This window comes from Triticum dicoccoides, chromosome 7B (assembly GCF_002162155.2).
Source record: "Triticum dicoccoides isolate Atlit2015 ecotype Zavitan chromosome 7B, WEW_v2.0, whole genome shotgun sequence".
In the NCBI taxonomy this organism is placed as follows: domain Eukaryota; kingdom Viridiplantae; phylum Streptophyta; class Magnoliopsida; order Poales; family Poaceae; genus Triticum; species Triticum dicoccoides.
The window spans coordinates 561,921,092-561,943,579 of NC_041393.1; the positions used below are offsets into that span (position 1 = coordinate 561,921,092).

The 22,488-nt window shown below is 48.8% G+C and overlaps 2 protein-coding genes across 2 annotated transcripts; one reads left to right on the forward strand and one right to left on the reverse strand.

Moving 5' to 3' along the window:
- The first annotated feature begins 3,880 nt into the window (after positions 1 to 3,880).
- Positions 3,881 to 5,713, forward strand: LOC119335335 (F-box/kelch-repeat protein SKIP25-like). Its single transcript, XM_037607465.1, has one exon. The coding sequence runs from the start codon at positions 4,174 to 4,176 to the stop codon at positions 5,419 to 5,421; it is 1,248 nt and encodes a 415-aa protein (XP_037463362.1). The 5' UTR covers positions 3,881 to 4,173; the 3' UTR covers positions 5,422 to 5,713.
- Positions 5,714 to 12,960: 7,247 nt separating this feature from the next.
- On the reverse strand, positions 12,961 to 15,628 carry LOC119337120 (pre-mRNA-splicing factor syf2-like). Its single transcript, XM_037609231.1, has 6 exons — positions 15,383 to 15,628; positions 15,041 to 15,285; positions 14,776 to 14,954; positions 14,441 to 14,681; positions 13,520 to 13,656; positions 12,961 to 13,412 (listed from the first exon to the last, which is right to left on the reverse strand). Exons 2-6 carry the CDS (start codon positions 15,270 to 15,272, stop codon positions 13,185 to 13,187), a joined length of 1,017 nt encoding a protein of 338 aa, XP_037465128.1. The 5' UTR covers positions 15,273 to 15,285; positions 15,383 to 15,628; the 3' UTR covers positions 12,961 to 13,184.
- Positions 15,629 to 22,488: the final 6,860 nt, after the last annotated feature.

Here is a 22,488-nt window from a genome sequence, read left to right on the forward strand (position 1 = left end):
AGATTTACAATGGCTTCAGTTGAAAGGATTGGGTAGGTGTAGGATTTTGAGATGAGCATCACATGGAAATCAGTTTCCTTAGTATTACCTCGACCCCCTTTAACAGTACGGTGTTTCCTATGACTCAAGAAAGAAAATGAAACTACGAAAACAAAAGTATTCACGCTTCATAATCCTCACATGAATATCCAAGTCTTCAAGGTCACACCAATTTCTTCACTTTCAAAATCTTCAGGTGAACTAAAGTCTTCAGCTGAAGACATACATTTTTAGGGGTCAACATTCATCGTAAATATCAAACTCCTCATCGACTTGTAGAGCCTGTGTACACTCACAAACATAGTAGTCCCTTTACCTATAAGTCTTCAATACACCAAAATCACCAAGGGAAACTAGATGCACTTACACCACTTCACTCCACTCCCCTCCGCCACCCAAGCTCATCTCCGGCGATCTTCGTCAGTCTCCGGCATGGCGGGCAGCGGATCTGAGTCCTTCACCTCCAAATCCATCGACCCCGAGCTCATTCCACACAGCCCCGAGGAGGAGATGGTCGTCCGACACTCCGGCTTGCACTCCGCCGCTCCCGGGAGGAGGTCCGTTCCCGGCAGCGCTCGAACTCCTTCCGTTGGAAATCCGTTGCAAATCCGTTGTGTCTGCCCAAATGGCGCATGGATCCGGCGCTAGGTGTGCCGTCGCTGCCTCGCCGGAGGCGGTGCAGTCTGTCTAGCGTCCAAACGCGATGGCGGACGCGCAACCCCTCCGTTGGCGCGCTGAGCAAAGAGACACACCATGGGCCTCGTCCGGTGAGAACATGGCACGGCGTGAGAGAGGCGGCAGCGGCAGCCCTCGCGACGGTGGATGTTGGCGAGGCGGAGTCGCATTCTCCGGCGCCCTGTATGGTGCAGCAGTCCGGGCGCCGCAACCGCATCATGGTGGACATCGGCGGCTCGTGCTAGGACGGATCCATCATCGATCTAACGTCCATCGGCACCCAACGGGTTCTAGGCTCCAACGAGGAAGAGTAGGGCATGGGAGACGACTGCGCCTTGAGTCCCGTGAGCCGGCTCGTGTCCCATGCCCTACTCTACCTTGCTGGTGACCGGGCCAAAACTCTAGGGAACGTAGTCGGCGACTGGACGAGCTCTGCTTAAAGAACGCTATGTTGCATGTAATAATATGGACTTGAGGTTTCTAATTTGAGGTATCTGTATGTGGATTGCATTATTTGAGGCATGACCAATCAGTATCCGTGGATGCGCCCGGGCGCGTCCGCAGGCGTTTGTGGGACCGGATTTGCAAAGTCTGGTTGTAGATGCTCTTAGGGAGACTCGAACACGGTTCACCAAAACGCCCCTAAATGGCTAGATCTTAACATTTTAATCATTCACCAACGTGCATCAAATGTCCGCGACGTGGTTTGGACATCCGAAATCCACATACCAGTAGCAAAGTTGGGACATTGCACAAAATAGCTAGCCCTGGAAAGGGCTCTTTTCCATAAATGGGGTTCTGGATTGACGCCGCTCACCAGCTAACCTACGAAAATGCTAGTACTAGCAAACAGACAAGCAACTATGCAAGTGGATGACGTCTAGCTTTACACGTTGAAGGTTCGTTGGTTAAGCAAACTTTTGCTAAATTCAGTGGCTTAAGGGCAACTCGAACGCGGTTCATCAAAAAGCCCCCAAATGTCTAGATCTTGAAATTCTGATCATTCACCACCGTGCATCAAATGTCCGCGGCATGGCTCGGACGTCCGAAATCCACATACCAATAGCAAAGTTGGGGGAGGTTTGTGGGGTCCAAACATCCACCACGTAGACCACAACATGTTCATGTAATTGTGAGATCCTGGCATTGCCAAAGGAGTGCCAAATTCAGAGGTTTTGTGATGTAATTGCTTCACGAATGATAGTGTTTTTTACAATGGCCCTAGTATTGCCTTTGTTGGTCATGGGACAGTTCTTCCATTTTCAATACATGCAATCCAGGGATCCAATCATACCTGAAAATCTTCTTGATTCTGCAAGTGCCTTGAGCATTGTTGGGTCTGCGGCATGTGGTTCTCTCAAGTTCTCCGGCCCAAACACCTTGACCATTGTAGTAGCAAATCTGACCATGGAAACGAGGCATGTGCTCCCAGACATCCATAGGTACTTTTTCTTCTGAATTGTATGTACTTCAAAAATGAATCACTCTTTTCAGTATGAATGGCTCACTCTCCCATTCTTTTCGGCTAGGGCAGAAGCTAGGCCCATATATTTTCATGACGAGGACCGATCGATATCCTTCGCAAGGGCAAGCATCCTCATGCCAGTCGTGCAATTCTATTAACTAGAGAACCCAATGTGGCCAATGACATCGTTCTTGAACTTTAAGTAATCATCATATGCCCTGACACCTTGCTAGGTGCGTCCGAACAAATGTGCCATATCCGAAATTACGTCAAAAATATGGCTCGATAGCGCATCGGGGATAAAGTAGTCGTCGCACAACATCATATGCGCATCTACCCTGTTTCGATTCAACACTCGGTACCCCTTTATTGAATGTAGTTGAGAACATGCTCCTCGGCATTCTTCGTTTCTCTCAAAATCGCCCTCATCCTCGTTGTTTCATCCTCATCTGATGAATACGAATCCATGAACACGGCGTAGAAGTACTCCTCATTTAAATCCACCGTGTTTTCTTCAAAGTAAACAACGTGAACGTCTTTTTTTCCTATGGCATTTGCCGAACAATTGTTCAGCGTAGTGTCGGACGTGGATGGCGTCGACAGTGGCAGAGGGTACTTGGTCGGTGGACAGATCTGGATACGAAGGTGTAGGCCAAGGCAGGCAAGCGCCTAGGTGGAGCGGCGGAGGTTCGACAAAGCCTGGGCGGCGTCTGGGGTGGTACTACATCGATGTCGGTCTTCGGGAGCGTGGATACAACCACATGAGGAGGGATGTACCAAAAAACGAGGTCTTCGGGTGAGGCGGGGGTGTCAAAGTCCGACGTGGCGGAATCCCCCAGACGGATTTGATGAGCCGCGCTGGATGGTTAAATGTGCCAGAATCGTTCGATCTAAACATTTACTCGCGGAATGATGATCCGCGTTGGAAATGCCCTTAGCCAACAACGGTAGCACATGTACCTAGAACTTCTTTGATTCACAACTTTCTCAAAACATGGTAATAGAAAAAACACATGATTAAATGACACGTCCTCTTGTAGTATTATTCTATAAAATTAGAATACTACGGGAGTTTAGATGAAAGAGTATTCCATATCACATGGAAAAATATCTACCTAAGATATTTCTTAGGGTAATCCATTAATAAGATATTTTTTAATAAAGGATGGATTTTATTAACTAACAATGAAGCATAAGGATATACAAACACAATAAACACACATCCAACCTCTACATAACTAGAAATTTAGAATGCGCATAGCCAACATCAATACACACAAATAAACACATCCACTAATAAGTTTTGGTGGAATGAAAGTTTTCTTTAGAAATTCCTAATCATATAAAATTCATTTCATGATCCTTTTCGTTTACCGTTTCAAACAGATCTATCGTTACATGATCCCAACGCAGCACGACTAGTACTTTTTTCTGCATAAAAAAATATAGTACATGGAGCACGGGCCGTGTACGTACGTACTGTCGCCAGCCACCGCGTGGACCGTAGGTAGGCGGCAGGCAACCGCGAAAAGGCCATAAAAAACAAAGTACAAGTCACGTATGAATGAGACACGTATTATCACGTAAAAAAAACCGCGAAAAGGCCGGCCTCGTCCTGCAGCCTCAGGAATTCGCGGCCGGCAAGCCAGACAACAGACCGCCGACCCGACACCCGGCCGTGCCGGCGCCCGCCTGCTGCTTGTTGGCTGCCAGTCTCCCACGCCACAGCACCACGCAACCGCACTGCATATACCACCGCACAGCAGCAGCAGTGCGAGCGAGCATCATCGTCCTCCACCCCCATATGGGATAGCCGTGTCCCTCTTCCTCCTCTGCCGCTGCCCCGCGCCTTTCCGGATTAATTGCCGCCCACAACGCCCAGCGCATGCACACGCACGCACCCGGCATAGTTTAGTGTAGGGTCGCCGTGCTCGCACAAGCAAGAAGGCGCGGCCAGCGGCCTGCTACTAGTAGCGCCTCTCGCCTCCGCGGCCATGGCTGCACCCGCGCTGGCCAAGCGCCCCTGCAGCAACCCCTCCTCCTCCGCTTCCTGTCGCGAGGCCAAGCGGCTCCGCGCGGCGGCGCCGGCGCCCATGGAGAGGCACGACGAGGCTGCCGCTGCTGCCGACGCGGCGACGACGACGTCGCAGTCGCAGTCGCAGCCGCTGCTCCCGGGGCTGCCCGACCACCTCGCGCAGCTCTGCCTCTCGACGCTCCCGCCGCGCCTGATGCACGCTGTCTGCCGCCCGTGGCGCCGCCTCCTCTACGCGCCGTCGTTCCCGCCGTTCCTGTCCCTGTACGCACTGCTTGAGGACGCCGGCAACGGCGGGGCGTCCTTCGCTGCCTACGACCCGATCGCCGCGCGGTGGGACTGTCTGCCGGCGCCGCCTATGCCGTCGCCGCCCCCGACGCTCTGCCACCCGTCGTTCCTCTCCCGCCGGCTGCCGCTCCAGTCCGTGGCCGCGGCGGGGCAGCTCGTCCTCGTCGCGGGGTCCACGCAGTCGCTCCACCCGGCGCTGTGCCGCCCGCTCGTCTTCGACCCGGCCGCCGCGCCCGGGCCGCGATGGCAGGTCGGCCCGCGGGTCCCGCTCGCCCCGCGCAGGTGGTGTGCGGCGGGCGCGGCGCGGGGGCGCGTGTTCGTCGCGGGCGGCGTGGGCGCCGGCTACGACCTCGCCGTCGCGCGCTCCGGGGCGACGTGGGACCCCGCCACGCCGTCCGCGCCGTGGGAGCCGCTCCCGCCGCTGCGGGACGGGCGGTTCAGCCGGGACGCGGCCGAGGCCGTGTGCTCGGGCGGGAAGGTCTGCATGGTCAACCTACGCGGCAGCGGCGCCAAGGAGGGCGCGGTGTTCGACCTCGTGGCCGGGCGGTGGGAAGACATGCCGCCCGGCATGCTGGCCGGGTGGAAGGGCCCCGCCGCGGCGTCCCCGGACAGCGGCGACACGATCTTCGTCGTGGACGAGGAGCGCGGCGCGCTCAACGCCTACGACTGGGGATCCGACCGGTGGACGACGGTCGCGGAGGCGGGGCGGCTCAAGGGCGCGGCGGAGATGGCCGCGGGCGGCGGAAGGGTGTGCGTAGTGGCCGACGGCGGCGCGAAGGTGGTGGTCGTGGACGTGACGCCCAAGGGGAGGATGAGGGGCTCCACGACGCCGGCGCCGCCGCGCATGTGGGAGGTGGAGGCGCCGGCCGGGCGGCGGGTGGTGTCGCTGCACGTGCTGCCCAGGATGACGCGCCCCGAGTAGGCTTCCTCCCTCCTTTCCCGCCACTGTACAAAGTACAAACAAACTAGAAAAACAAAAGGCTCTCCCTTTGGTTCGTCTTCTCTTCTTGCTGCGGCGAATCCGCATCGGCACCGCCTTGTGCAGTACTCCTATGTCGTAGTACATGTTCATTTTAGGAGTGGATTTCGAGATTTTGATTTTCGAGGGGTAGACGCTAGATTTCCAGTTTTTGATTCTTGCGTTCTTCTGTACTGATCCTCTGGTCCTCTCTGTCCATATAGCAAAAGCAGGATTCGAGATTTTTTTTCCGGTTCCTTTTCTTTCAGAGATACTACTCCAGCACATACACTTGGAAGGGAACTGAATGAGTTAGACTGCTAATTTTCTGTTAAACCCAGGACAGATCCGTTAAACCCAATGCTGGTACCCTGTTCCGCTTCGAGCCGGCGCTTTCCCGACATCCGGTGGCGCGCGGTCGCCGGAGAAGTCCCGCCACGCAAACCTGGTACTAGATATTTTCTCCGCCCGGCCTTGGCCGCACAGCGGGATCGCCGCCACTCCACAGCTTTCCGGTTTGATTCCCCGGCCACACCCGCCGCCATCGCCACGTCCCATCGAACCCATTAATCCACCCATAATAACACGGCCCATGCACGCCGTTACCTCCTCAATGAACCCTCGTGCCGTACGTTGCACGGATACTTGGATACGTATCGGATACACGATACAGGGATACGCCCGATACGTCAATTTTCTAAAAACATGGATACGGGGATACGTTTATGTATAGATGTTACATATATTAATTATTACAAATATGAAGAAAAAAATTAAGGAGCTTCTAGATCAAAGCATGCCTCAATACGATTACCCCTTTCTTTTCTTGCACTTAGTCCACTTCCATTAATTGGCAGTGAGATTTGACTAGGTTTGTTGTTTCAATCAATGCATCGACTCTCTCTTGCTCACCTTTCAATTGAATAAAAAACATTGACATACATGTTTTCACATGAACTCACGCCCATGTTGGGAATCTTCAAAGGTGTGCCTTTATTATTGAGGGGATTTCACGTCGAACAAGGGGTTTCAGGTATCCAAATCGTATCGCAGAAGTATCCTAGGAGTATCAAACATTATTTTCTTTTTTTAAATCAAAATTTCGAGGGATACTTACGGGATACGTATCAGGAAGTATCGGGGCAGTATCCGAGTATCGGGGCAGTATCCGGCTGGATACGCGCAATTTCTGAAGTATCCGCGCAACGTAGTCGTGCCCAAGATCACACACCAGCTTTGCATATTCCCGTTCCTTTCATGTCCGCCGCGGACGATTCTTCTCTCCACGGGCCCGGCCGGCCGCTAGTCTCCAAACGGCGAGGGACTCGAAAGGTGGCGTATGCCCGCGGCAGGATCTCGCGGGTCCAATCAATGCGGGCATTTTTCCGGTGCTGTTGGCGCCTTTTCCCTCGGGGCCAAGTAACGGGGGTGAAAAGGGTTCGGGGAAAAGGCCGGCGAGAGGGACGGGGCGGGGGCGACGGCGAGTGAATGGCCGGCCGGAGAGAGACGGCGACCGCTCTTTGCCCAACCCGTCGGAGACGCGCGCATGTGGGTCGGGAGGGAGGCCATCATATCGTCCGGTTATCGGCGACGGGACAGTTTGGGCCGGGCGAATTCCCAAAAGGTTTGGCTGCTGGCCGAAAAGGTTCCGCGTTAATTGGGACGGCCGCCGCGACCGCGACCGCGACGCCGAGTGCTGCGCGGGTTCGGTCATGCCTGAGGTCACCTTAAGAGCTGTGTGGAACAATATGGGGTGAATCCGAAGATAAACAAAGAGTCAATTACACCGGTGATGCTAGAATTTGGTGGAAATAATCACTTTAATGCTAGAATTTGTGGTGTGCATCAGAATGGTGCAAAAACTTGCTTTCGACATGCAAATGCGGTGCTAATCGTGTTCGTATATGCCGGGGCACGGGGCCGATGACCAGGCAAGTCAGGGTGGCTTAGGGCCCACCGTCAGTGACTGCCTGGTGAAGGGGGTGGGTGACGTGTTTTTTCACCAAAAACCGCTCGGATATTATTTTTTCTCACCTAAAGGCCACTGTCAAGTGTACATCAATTTGCTTGTATGGCATCGGGTGGATCCAACTTGTCAGCGAAACATCATAAATCTATAAGAGAATGAAAAATAGGCCGCGGTGGGATTCGAACTAGTGCCCTTGGTCTAAGAGCATCTACAACCGCAGGTTGCAAATCCAGGCCCTCAAACGCCCACGAACGCGCTCGGGCGCGTCCGGGAGCACTGACCGGACATGCATCATTTGTTGGCTTCCAAACCCGCGTTCCTCATATCCGAACCCTCAAAACCATACAATCCATGCAACGCTCTGTAAAACATCCTAGTTCATTGGATCAACATTGCATCGCCGGACAAAACGAGCATAGTTCATCAGCAAATCCATATTATAAACAACTTAGAACTTAGTTAAATATGAACAGAATGGGGAAGGGCGGAGGAAATCACCATTTCCTCGCCGTCCCCTTGCCCTTGCGGTCGTCGGCGCGGCTGTAGGCCTCAGTGTGCTGAGGTGCATCGTCATCGGAGCTGGAGCTGGAGGTGGAGCCGTCCGTCATGTCGGAGTCAGAGATGCACCACATTCCCAACAGCCTGCGGGGCAGGCGGTTCTGCTCCTTCGCATGGCGAGCCGCCTTCCCCTTCGCCGCCGCCTCATTGTTTGCCTCACGCTCCAACAACTCGATGGTGAGTCGGGGCACCTTGGCATTCTTGCGGCAGACACGCGGCGCATCTGTCTCTGCCGTCGTCAGAGAGCGGCGGAGGACCGACGCAAGGAGTGCGACCTCGGGATCGACCGGCGCGTTAATGGAGCCGGGACATCGATTCCCCCCTCTCCCTCACCCGTTGCCACTCACGCTGGGCTGCACGTGCCTCGGATTTGGGCATCCTCGTGCGCACCGGCCCTGGCGCGGGCAGGAGGACCCAGCGGTGGCCGGGTACCACTTCTTGACAAGAGGGTGGTGGAGGTGGGCCACGTACCTGGCGGAGCCGAGCTGCCGAAGCTGCGCGGCGTTGAGGAAGAACATCCGCCGCTACCGGGGCCGCCTTGCTCGAGCAGTGACCTCCTCAATGCGATGCGGAGGGCCACCTACTCCACGTCGATGTTCGAGCCGTCGGATTCTGAATAGGAGCCACGGCTGCTTCCGTCGCCGGTTATCGGATCGGAGGGGAGGGGATCGGAAGTGGAGTGGACAAAGAGGAGAGTGAAATGGAGTTCATATTGACTGGTGTCTAAGGTTCTCCGGATGAGGATATTTGTGGGGTCGGGTGGGCCAGGATGACGTGCTGGACGCGTCCGGACCGCCTCATATCCGTCACATATTTGGGCTAGATATGAAGGGTGTCGGTCAACCCGGACGTTTGATGCCCGTTTGAGATCAGATTTTCGTGAGCGGTTAGTGACCGGGTGGGCAGCCCCTACGTTTGAGGCGCTCGGGCATAGATGCTCTAAGAGGCGCGCATGGCTAGCCAACATACCAAGATAAAATTTGATGTTCTGCATGGATATTAAACCTATATATCTTTTGGCTAAATAACATAAACTAAACAATTTAATTCGGGAAAAAATGATACAGCCGTAGGATAGTTGAACCAGCGACCTAAGAGATACCGGCAAGACGACATACCAATACAAACAATGGAACTTTGATGGCTAGAGAGGATCTCAATCCTTATGTCTACAACACAATGCCTGCTGGGCTAAAACAGACTACAGTTAGTGCGCCTCATTTAAAACATGTTATTTTTCCTTTTTCTTTTCTCAAATTAAAAAACTAAATTATAATTGTATATATGTATTGATTTGAGAATCTGCAGTCTGAGGGTACACTAGGCTCATATTGTTTTCCAGACATATATCTATATTTATTTAAAAAACATATTTTTTTTCGAAAACACACAAATTTACTGAAATGCATAAACACTTTTGAAACAACATAAAAGAAATTAAAGCATGATCAGTTTTATATAAAACATGAAATTTTATTAAGAACATGTTTTTCTAAAATTCTATGATAATTTGTTTAAATATTTGTATTTTCAAAAATGACAATAATACTTTATTTAATATGCAAACACTTTTAATTGTTTACAAATAATTCATAATTTAATTTGATTATTTTCTAAAAAAATTGATAGGTGGTCACTTTTGTCTAGTTTCTTTTATTTATTACTCCGTTCATTCAATAATAAGCGTCGCAGCTTTGAACTAAGTTTGAATAAATCTTAATTCGAAACCGTGACACTTATTTCGGATCGGAGTGAGTAGAATTTACATATTATTCTTTTACAAATTTCGGAAAATGAAAAAAAAAACTGACATAAATTGCAGCCCACATGTTCTAATATAGACATATAAATTGTAAAGACATGAGACCCCACGGTCGTAAACTTTTTTCTAGATTAAATTTCTTAATTTACGTTTCTTAGCTCTTCTTTTTAGTCTACTTACATTACTTCGCTAAAAGATATAAATTTGCGTATGCTTAAATGTCTTGAAGTTAGTTTTGTTCTGCTGGCTAGCTGCGCATGTTGTTTAAACCTTGCTCCTTGGTTTGAATCCCACGCTGTGCTATTTCTAATTTTATTATAATTTTTGTGATTTTTCCTTGACAGATGGGACCCATCCGATGCCACACATATAAATTACTGTACACCTGAGAGCAAAAATAAAAAAGCCAAGGTTTTTTTGGCAAAAAGAGTGCGCCACTCGTCCCCCTTCACCATGCAGTCACCGACGATGGGCCCTAAGCCACGCTGGCTTGCCTTGTCACCAGTCCCGGCGTCTACAAACGTGATTAGCATCATATTTGCACGCCCAAGCCAAGTTTTTGCACAACTTCGATGTAGGCCACAAGTCTTACAAGTAAAGTGACGGTTTGCGCCTAGTTCTAGCACCACCGATGTAATTGACTCACAAAAAAACCCTATTGACTACAGATCATCACTACACTCTCATGACGGATTGCCATCCACCCGCGACAAAGACCACATAGCTCCGACTTCGATGGAGAAACTACGAAGGAGAACTAGGCAAGTCGGAGCCATGGAAGATCACCGAACGGGCGTACGACACCAGGCCCCTCCACTGCAGTTCCGACTTCACAACAACAAACAGCCGAGGCCATTTGACGGGCACGCCGGAGAAAAGCCGACTCCCCAACCAATGCCACGTCTCCGATATCGTTTGCACCCCGTCATCGTTGCCACAGGAACCTAACCGCATGCCTTAAATCGGATGGCTAGAAGAATTAACTTGGTGCCGATGTGGCATAGTGGTGATGTGGATAGGCTCTATGTCAAGATAAAATAGGGTAGTAGAGAGGAGGCTTTTGTTCCGCCTTTGGGTTAATGAATTCATTAAACTGCTTGATTAGTGCCTTTGAGTTAATGAATTCATGCATTAAACTGCTTGATTAGTGTCTTTGGGTTAATGAATTCATTAAACTGCTTGATTAGTGTCTTTTGTCCTTTTCAAGAAAAGTGTTTTGTCTGAGCCTGAGAGGCACTCAGTTACAACAGCGAAAAGGCTTGCCCTGCTCAGCCTCCATTAACGGCCGGGTGTTGGTGGATCGATGCCGTCACCGGCTAACCTCCTGCTCCTAAAAGGCAATGAAACAAGACTGCAGGTGCATGCTTCCCTTTCCATCAACTGCTCTGCTCATCGGTGCGGTTGGTTAGGCCTTAGGCGCGTGTGACTGTATTTCCACAGCAAAAAACCATTGCTGTAGGCTGTAGCTGCCGTGACAGCAGCACCGACGAGCAGGAGCAGCCCCGTGCCGAGCTGAAGAAACCATCAACACACGCTGCCTCTCCAATCCTGTGCTACAAGGAGACCTTGCTCCAGTCCAGTCCAATCATCAGCGACAGACAGAACCTGCATCAACATTGCCGTGCTAATAACTACGCCTTCACACCTTTAATCTCCAACGACAAGGACCACGCCTGATACAGTCGGTCAGTATGCATACTTCTTCCTTCCAAACGAAACAACGACGTCCAGGCAGCGCGCATGTGGATTCGGAGGTGGAGTAGGAATGAAGCGTGGCCACGGATGCTCCATAAGAGGAAAGCGAGCCGACATGGGTCGGCGTCAGCGATGAACAGTCACAGTTCGTTCGGCAAGTACAGCACAGTTGATCTGGTTAGTTGGATGTTGGCGCACGGTGAAGCATTAGAATTACCTGGGCCTGGTCGATGATCCCAAAATGCAGACAGCCCTTGCACAAGTGTTGCCGTGCAGCGGCAAGAGGGATCTGCACTTACAGCCGATACGGGAAGAAGTTGCAGAGGAAGAGTAGAAGATGATGCGAGTACGGGTACAGTTTTGCCGACCTCTGGGAGAAGCTCTCCACTGCCAACCTTGCGCATGACATCAATGACACTGTCGAATGTCCATTTCTGATAACTACTGCTCCCTCCGTCCGAAAATACTTGTCATCAAAATGGACAAAAAGAGATGTATCTAAAACTAAAATACGTCTAAATACGTTTCCTTTTATTCATTTTGATGACATGTATCTAAAACTAAGTACACCTTTACACCACAGGATCTGAAATGACAAGGACCGCGGCTGATAAAGCCTAAGCAGGAGCTTTCTTCCTTCCAAACAACGACGTCCCACGCACAAAACACACATGAATTCAGAAAGTAGTCGGCGCAACCCAGGAGCAGGCTCTCCAGAAAGAGGGCAGGGTCATTCAGCAAGTACAGTCAGGTTAGTTGGAAGTTGGGACACCATCACAATTCACACATTTTGACTCAAGCGTTGGAATTTCGTGAGCTTGGCGACCTTTAGGGCTCGAGCAAAAGCTCGTCGCTCAAGCTTAATGAACACTCGGTATCTAGGCTTGTTAAGCTCGTAGTTCGTTTCCTAATGAACAGAGCCAAGCATAAATTTCAGCTCATTAACGAGTTTAGTGAGCAAGCTAACGAGTTTCACGAGCAGCTCGTTAATACAACACAACACATATTTTTATGTAAGTGGCAACATTTCTTGGCACCTCGACCCATCTACTCCATCTAACCTAGCCCAAAGAAGACAATAACTACTAGCATACCCCCTCATGTGGTCACTTTCTTTCTTTATAAAAGACACATCAGAACTAAAGCAACAGCTGGTAACTTCTTTTAACACATATTGCTAACACTCACTTTCTTTCCAGGTTGTTCTTGAACTCATTATGCTTGGGCTGTGCTCCGTGGCCTTCATCCTTCGCAGCGTCCTCTGAACAGGTGCTTTCCCATGGTTTGGCATAGAAATGTGCAGGCCTTCATGGAAGCTGAACTCTTAGAAGTGTACAACATCACAGGTCAACAAGAACGCCAGGGAGGTGGCAAAATTCATAGCCAAACGACACAAAAAAGGGAAAGAATCAAAACATGCACTTCATACTTGAAACAAGGCGTTTCACAGGTACAGGAAAAAGATATGAATGTATCTTTCATGTAATTTAAGATGATATATGTGAGTATGTTAGCAATATGCAAAAAACAATGTTTAGTAATGGCAAGATTGGAGCCAAACGCTCACTTTGGATACAGAACTGTTTGTACATGTTATCAGTCACAGCATCATCATTACATTACATCCAGGTTTCACTTTCTTACACTTCATCAGAAAATAAATTCTGAACACAGGTTACAAGCAAAGAAACCAGGGGGGAAACAGCACCCCCAGTTGAGTGGACGACTCCAATCGCCAGAACATTAGTCTGGCAAGGCGGTCCCTCTTTCCAAGTTGTTCTTGATCTCGAGCGTGTATTTGCCAAAGGCCCTCTCGATCTTCTTGTTGAAGTGCTCATTCCGGTCGTTGATCGAGTCAACGTCCTTGTCTTCGTTGAACTTGCGCCTCCTGCTGAACGCCTTCCGCTTCTCGTCCCGCTCCTTGAGCTCATTGACCATTCTGTCGATGTTTGGTTCCGCCACCCTAGACACCTGTGCAGTGCAGAAGGTAAGGCATCAATAACAGCCAAGGACTTTGGGGCCCTTACTAGAAGGACAATAGATACAAGATTACATAGAAGTTGGTGCGACGGCAGTACCTTCCCATATTGAAGACTTGAAGCCTCACGGTAGAATTCAGGATCGGTTTCTTTCGCTCTATTGTATGCATCCATGTCGACTTCTATGTTTTTGGTCCTCTTCTTGTATGCATCATACAAGGTTTTCTGGTTGAAAACTGCAAGCAGAAACACCTTATTCATATACATACAAGAGATTCTAAATAAAAAGAAGTTACATGCCTTGTATTTAATTGTCTATACAGCTTCATAGAAGATACTATCAAATAAAAATGTTACATTTCTTTTATACAATTATTGAAAATGGTAAGTTAGAAGTAACGGTCTAGACAGCTTCTGAATTAATTTAGTAGAACATACTAATCTCAACTTTATCAAGAATCATACAACTCAGCACTCACAGTACCTGTTAGTTCCAAAAAACAAAAATTAAATTTATGCCTTCACTGATTAAATGCGGGATAAACTAAAACAACCATTGGTTAAAGTGTAATAGTAAAGTTCCTTAAGTTTTCCATTCTCTAACTTAGATGGAACAAAGGTTCAAAGGTCAGCGAAACACAGCTGGGAGGTCATCCAAAAGTTTATCCAAGTAAAAAACATTATATACTGCAACATAAATGCAGAAGAGAATAGAACTGCGCCGGACATTGGATAAGTTTGCAATCATGTAGTATCAGATAATGTTTCTTGATTTTTCCCATTAGCAAGCTTAGAAAGAACAAAGCCTCAAAGATTAGTAACAAACAGCTGGGTGATTATCAAAATGAAACATACCAAGTCAAAATTGTGTTCAAATATGCACAACGAGTTGATCATAAGATAGGTCAATAGCAACACAGGAGTTTAAAGAGTATAGATTTGGAGATATATTTACTGAAGCTGTGAGCCATCACTACACACTGATAAAATAAAATAAATGAAGCTAGGAGATGAGCTCACCATCCCAGCCATGTGGTGCAGGTTCCTTCTCCCACTTCTTGTATTTTGCTTCTGCCATATCCTGTGTATCCAGCATGTAAGACTTTGACATATCCAGGCCATTCGAATCAAGCAGCTTCCCAATCTTCTTTTTCCTGTCTTCCAACCACTTCTCCTTAGATACGCCTCTGCTCTCGCCACGAGGCTCCATCCTCTTCTTCTCCGCAACCATCGCCTGCTGATTCGCCTTCCTAGCTTCGTTCTGGCAGCACACGGAACAAGAAGGAGATAAACATCCTAGACCGCGGATGCACCAGCTGAATTAGTTAACTGAAGGGCGCAGATGTTCATCATACCATCTTAAGCTGCAGCTCAAACAACTTCTTCTGCTTTTCTGTCATCTGCGGGTAACCTTCATCCGCGGCGGCAGCGTCCTCCTGCCGCCCAGAATCGTCATCACCATCAGCCTGCTCTGGAGCGACTCCTGATTTGCCAGAACCTCCAGCAGGCTTCTCTGACTCCCCGCGCTCCGCGGCTAACAAGAAGTCAATCAAATAGACTGTAAGTACACAGACGGCTCTGGTTGAGTTCGAAAATACAAACTGAAAGGCAAGACCATACCTGCGTTGGCGTCGGCAATCTTCTTAAAGCAGTACTCGGAGCAGCCATGATAGGGGTTGGAGGCGTTGATGCAGTCAGGGTGCACGGTGCGGTCCTCCGGGGGGCCCTTCCACGAGTCGGGGAGCTCTTCGAGGAGGCGGCGCTTGGCCTCGGCGATCTTGTTGAGGCAGTAGTCGTTGCACTCGTGGGCCGGGTTCGACGAGTTGACGCACTCCGGCTCCGACTTCCCCATCGAGCTCGCGCGTCTGCGGATTTTCGATGGAACCCTAGATTAGGTCGGCACGAATTTCACGAAACGAGCTAGCAGCTCGAGTCCATCAGAGGTTGATTTCGAGCCCGTACCTTGGGATTCGAGGCGGCGGATCTGCTGCGGGTCGACGGGGGCTGCGCCTGGTGGATACGGAGGCGGAGAGTCGGATTACGGGAGGGAGGGAGGAGTAGTGGCGGCAGCACCGGCGTCGGTCGGGAATCCGGCGGGGCTTGCCGACGATCGAATCCGGCGGGCGGCGACGGGGATCGTGACGAACCCTAGAGGTTCGCCTGGTGAAGCGAGACGGTAGTAATGGCTGGCTGGTGGTGGATGATTTGGGCCGTCGCCCGCGTGGCAACCGGGGAGAAGAAACACCGACAACGAGTGGGCTGCACTGTGCCACGGGCTGGGCCGGGAGAATCACGCTTCGTGCAGTTTTGGAACAGGTTGATTTTTTTTTGTTCATTGCCCTAAAAAAAGATAATTTTTGTTCACTTATATACTCAAATTCACTTAAAAAAACTTATATACTAAAAAAAGGAGAGCCAGCTATGGTCGGAAGTTTCAAAATCAATGTGGATGCATCAGTATTGCACAAGCAAAAGGGCCCGTGCGTTGCAACGGGAGAAAAAAGTTTTTGAAATCTAGGGGAGTTTAAAATCTCATTGTTAGTTTATTTAAATTATAAAATGAAGTCTTATTTTTAAAATCTCGTTGTTAGTTTATTCATTTTTTCGTAGGAGTATTTAAAATCTCATTGTTTTAATTTTATAAAATGAAGTCTTATTTTTAAAATCTAGCAGTATTTAGAATCTCATTATTAGTTTATTTAATTTTATAAAATGAAGTCTTATTTATTTACATGATCTTCCTTGGTCACTATACTCGAAATATGAATATGTTTGTGGCAAAAATAAAACTAAAACTCAAATATCTACTTTTTTTCATGTAGAGCATATATGTATAGAATTTTTGCAACTAATTTTATTTTTTGGAAAGATGTTTTGATTGTTTGCACTATTTTCCAGTAAGAGAAAAAACCTTCAAAAGTGTAGTTAATTTTCTCATCCGCATGAGGCAGTTTTGTGAGCGTCCGCGAGTTTTATATTGTTCTTGTCTGTGTTCAGCTCGGCTCGCATCGCCATCAGCATATGTTCATGTTCATGCGCACACTCATAGCCGTCGGCAATTGCTGACGCAGATGGTGGCATGTGTGCATGGTGTGGTGGTCTTGGTGGCCACTCGCCGTCAGCCATGCTTCTTGACAGATTCGTCCTCTTGAATCTAGTGTTCATTACTGGGAAACCTTAAATCCAACTCTTTAGTTCTAACCCATTTGAATTAAATTCTAATGGGTTTGAATTCAAATTCTTCCATCATCAACAGACACCATGTACCTGGATTAACCACATATAAATTAATCTAGGAGGATTTTTGTCACTTCAAAAATCTTTTCCAAACTACATGTGCTTCTCTTTTAGTTCTTTCTGTATGTCCAAATGAAAAAGGGAAAGACAAAGTACATAGAGGAGCAGCGCAGCACAGCCAGCCGTGGCCCACTTGCCGGGAGCTCCTATACGCCGCACTTTGCGGCAAAAGGACGTCGCTTCACAACAAAGGGGATACGCAGCGAGTGGGCCGGCCCATGGCAGATGGGTGCGGGTGCGGGTGCGGGTGTTGGCTATATCAAGCAAGATGGCAAGCTAGCTACTTATGGAGCTGTCCTTCGGGAGATATTGGAACACTCTTCTAGTTTTTAAACTTGCAACATAGGTCATGAATTTAGGAGCTCAAACTATGAAGCTCACAATCTAGCGAAACATTCTCTCTCCCTCGCGGTTGGCCGCTATGTGTGGTTAGGCCAGCTGGGAGATCTTCATTTCGTCCCTGTAAACATTGTGACGGGTTAATAAAGTTTCGCGAGATTGTCTCAAAAAAAAGCAAGATGGAAAGCCACGCTGGTACTGTAGCAAAAATAAGGAAAATAACAAGCCACAGAGGGAATTGAACTCTAGACCTCGCCATAATGAAGTGCTCCCAATGGCCATCTGACATAATAATCCTAAGTGACTAATTTCCAGCGCTAATATCTAAGAACTAGCCATTTTGCCAGAATTCAACACCTTTGATTTTATTCGAACATGTCTTGGAATTTCTAAAAGGTGTCGAATTCTGGCAAAATGTTACAAAGATATGTTCGAATAAAATCGTGAACACATGTTACAAAGTTCCAACATTTTTTGAACAAACTTTGAAATTCAATATTGTTTAGAAAAAGAACAATTTTGAAATTGTTCACATTATTCAAATCCCGAACATATTTTCCAATTGAGAACACTATTTTGAACATGCGAACATTTTTTTAACAATGCGAACGAAATTTCAATTTTCCTTTTTGTAAAAGCGAACAAATTTTTTAAAAAATGATAATTTCTTGAAATTTTGGAAACCCCTTGAGCAATTTGGAAACGTGATTTTTTTTGAAATTCTCAAACAATTTTTCACCCGTGAACAAAATTTGAAAAACAGGAACATTTTTTGGGATTCAAAACTTTAAAACCACCAGTATTTTTAGAAAACTCCTGAACATATCTTGAATTTGTGTACAAATTTCAGAAAAAAGTGAACATCGCGAACATTTTTTGAACATTGCAAACAAATTTTGAAATTCTATATTCTTTAGAAAACGAACATTTTTTATTTTTTTTACATTTTTCGAATTCAAAACGTATTTTCCAATTGTGAACACTTTTTTGAACATGCAAACATTTATTTAACAATGTGAACATATTTTCAATTTTTTATTATAAAAGCAAACAAATTTTGAAAAAAGTGATCATTTCTTGAAAATTTGAAAACCCATTGAACAATTTTGAAACCTGAACATTTTTTGAAATGCTCGAACAATTTTTAATACGTGAACAAAATTCGAAAAACAGGAACATTTTGTGGGATTCAAATTCTGAACAATTTTGGGATTTATGAACAAACAGTAAAACACAATGTTTTTTAAATAATAATAATAAATTGAAGAAAACAATAGAATTGGAAATGATAAAAGAAAAAAAGGGAAAGTGAAAAAACGAAATAGAAACAAAAGAAAAATAAACAGAAAAGTGAAAAAGGCGAGAAAAGAAAAAAACCGGAAAAGCGAAAAAATAGAGCAAGAAAAAAACCCGGATTAGGAACCTTCTAGAAGTTTCCCAAAACCAGAAAAAACCGGCTGGGCACCTCTAGAAGGTTCCCAAAACCGGCCTGCCTAGCAAAGGCCGAGCTAGCGATCATGCCCGACCCATGGCAAGGGGCAGGAGCTCGGCCCGCAGCAGTGATTGGAGACGTCGCGTTCGTCGGCCCGGTCGCGGCGCGGCAGGAGCTCGGCCCGCAGTAGTTATTGGAGACGTCGCGTTCGTCGGCCCGGTCGCGGCGCGGCGTATGGGCTCCTGGCAGCTAGTCCATCTCTGTACTCTCCCTCTCTCTCTCATCAACTTCTGAATCTTCAGATCGGCTCAATCCTCTTCTTTAGGATGGTTGGGCACCCATCCATGGTGGCACCAATATATTCTGAATCTTATTCATGCGCCTCACTTTTTGTATTGGTCGTATCTCACCTTATTTCTGTTAGCTTGTTGCTTCTCGCAATTTCGAACGTATATAAATTGCAAGGGTTTGATGTAAAGTGGCGAGGTGGGGCTATTAATTTGAATGCGGTTTTTTAGCACAAATTGTGTTTGTTGTAGCCGGAAGGGAGGGGAGGGCAGATCGTGAGGTCCAACATTTTTAGCGGCCCATGACCGAACCGATCACAGAGACTTTTCTAAAAAAAACTCCGCACGCGTTAAACCCGACAGAATCAATGTGTGCTTTATTTAGTAGGTAAAGATGGTTCTGGTACAGGCGCAGCAGTGTACATGGATCACTTGGGTGCCTATATGGGATTGTCGTCATTTGTTATTAGAGAATGATGGATCCACCTAGTTTGGAAGCAATAGCATGTAGAGAGGCTCTGTCAGTCGTGGAGGATCTTGGCGTTCAACACAATGATGGTGGCATCTGATTGCGCAAGAGTGATCAAACGCATTCATGAAGGAGCGTGTGAAGATTATGGTGGAGTCATTAAGGAGATTAGTTTATGGAAGACCCTCTTTATTTCATCTACTTTCGTTCGTGACTCTAGAAAGTCAAATTTAGATGTTCATACTCTTGCTAGGCATTCAATATATTGACTCAAATCAAATTCAAATTTAAATTGCAAGTCAATTTATTATTTCTTCAAACAATAAAACAAAAAAATGTTGGTTGGGTTGCAAATATTCACCAAATAATTTTCATGTAAGAACCAACATCATTTGAAATATTTAAATGCCCTTAACCTATTTTAAACAGGACCAACAGCATTAGTTTGAGCTAATTAAATTTTAAAAAAATACTTAAACATTTCAAAATAAATTGAAAATTGCTGGGCTAGCTCAAAACATTACCTAATATTTATGGGCCAAGTTTCATAGTCAACTAAGTTCATTTAGTGTGAAATTAAAATGTAAAACAAGAAAAAACAGAAAAAGAAAAAGAGCAAAGGCCTACTGTGCCACTGGGCTCTATGCAGCCACATTGCGGCTCAGCCCACAACCAGCCTTCTCCTTCCTCGCTATAGGAGGCAGGGAAGGCGTGGTGGCCATCCACTAGCCATAATCGTGACATGACACATGTTGACCACCCCCGGCTCACATGAAGCATAAGGCTGCCCCCGCACCCCTCGGTCGAAACCCTAACCCCTTTTCCCCTTCCTCCCCGCGTCGCCCCTCTCCAAAATACGCATGCACCCCGCTGCCGTTGGCGTGCGGCGGTCGTCTTCGTGGTCCAGAGCCTCCTCATGCCAGGAGCACCGCCGCCCTCTTATGCACCAACTACAAGCACCGATTCGAGCTGGAGCCCCTTCGGGACCGTTGAGTTTATATTTTGTGTTGCATGTATTATGTGTTGTGGCCCACCTCCTAGTCATGTATAGTTAAGGTTGAGGCCTACCCTCTACTTATATATATGTGCACCAGCACCCCATCAATATAATGATTATTGTATTGCAAACTTGTCCGTCTACATGGTATCATCATTTTCGGTCCAAACCTAGGGTTCATCGTCGCCGCCACCGCGCCCCCTCGCACGGGCCGTCGCCGCCGCACTCACCGCTGCCGCACCCTACCACGCCCCTCCTCCACCCGCGTCGCCGCCTCCTCGTGCGCCACTTTCGCCCCTCAGCCGCGCCGCCCTCCTCAGTCGCGCCTTCCTCCGCTGCATGCCGCCCGCTGCCCCTCCCGCAGCCGCCTCCCCGCTGCTGCCTCCTCCTCCTCCCAAAAGCCTAACCCTATCTGCAACCATGTTTTCTCCGGGCTCCTCCACGACCCGCTCGTCGAACCCCTTCGCCAGCCCCGAGCCCTCCGTCGCCGCCATCCGTGACCTCAACATCGAGGCCCGGGTCCCTATCCGTATCGACAGCTCCAGCACGTCGTACTACGCGTGGAAGACCTACTTCAACCTCATTTTCCGTGAGTACAATCTCACCGAGCACATCGACGGTTCCGTGGACAGCGAGTACATGCGGGGCGATCCGGAGTGGTCCGCCATTGAGGCCACAATCATCCGTTGGTTCTACCAGACCGTCTCGAAGGACATCTTCCACACGGATATCGCTGAGGACGACGATGCCTGCGCCGTGTGGGCCAAGATCAACGCGCTCTTCACCGACAACAAACTTCAGCGCCTTGTTTTCTTGCAACAGGAGTTCTTTGGCTGTCACCAGGACAACCCCACCATCGATGAGTACTGCATGAGGCTCAAGATGCTCGCCGACGAGTTTCGCGACATCTGCGCTAAGGTCTCTGATGACCTCATGTTGAGCACCCTCACCGCCGGCCTTAATGAGGACTTCGGCAATGCGGCGTCCAACCTCACCCTGCTGCCGCAGCCTACTTTTCAGCGTGTCGTTGCGTACCTCAAACTTGAGGAGTGCCGGATGGCGAAGCTGAAGCAGCGGGTCCGGCACACCAGCCTCACCGTCGGCACCACCCGCGGCGGTCCTGCTCTACCAGCCACGCCTCATCGGTCCGCGTCACCTGCGCCCGCCAGCTACTTCCCGCTGCCGCCCGCACCCCCCGCGCCTTCCCAGCAGCCACAAGGTGACAGGGGCCGGCGCATTCGGCGGGGCGGCAGGGGCCGCTGCTAGCAGCGGCCGCAGTAGCAGGCACAAGGTGTGGGGGGGGCACCATCAGCAGGCTCCTCCACCGTGGGCCGTCGGGCAGAACCCGTGGACGGGCGTCATCCACGCCTATCACATGCCCGTCCCGCGGGCCCCTGCACCGGGTCTCCTTGGTCCCCGCCCCACAGGCCACCAGGCATTCATCGGCACCCCCTACCCAGTCGTACGGTGCTCCGCTTACACCACCACCCCTCGGTGGCTACGGCGCGCCCGCTCAGGCGCCGCCCTAATGGAGGTCAGCCACCACCGCTGGTACCTGCACTGTGGGACCGTGCCCTCCTGGACGCCCTCCACTCTGCCCCGTCACCGAGCAACTTTGGCGGTGGAGGCGACTGGTACATGGACTCAGGTGCTACTGCACACATGACATCTCATCCTGGTAACCTATCCTCTTGCACTCCAGTTAACACTCCCACCTGTATCACCGTTGGCAACGGTTCTTCTTTACTTATCACTCATGTTGGTAGTGCTAGTTTTCCTTGTAGTTCCACACCTATCACTATGTCTAATGTCCTTGCCTAGTCACTAGCTTAGTTTCCATTCGTCATCTTACTCGTGAGAATCCACTTATTGTTGGATTTGACGGCGTTGGTTTTTCTGTGAAGGACGCCCATACCCGGATGGTGCTTCACCGATGTGATAGCCCTGACAAGCTCTATTCCGTGCACGCCGGCACCTCCACCTCCACACCCATCGCCCTCGCCGTCGGTGTCAACCTTTGGCATGCTCGCTTGGGCCACCCCAACCCCGTCGTTTTGCGTCAGATTCTTAGGAGTTTTTCTTTATCATGTAATAAGCTCGACGAGCATACTTGTGAGGCTTGTCGTTTGGGCAAGCACATTCGTCCTCCCTTTAGTGCATCTACTACAGTTTCCACTTTCCTGTTTCAACTACTTCATAGTGATGTTTGGACGTCTCCCATTGTGAGTAACACGGGCTATCTATACT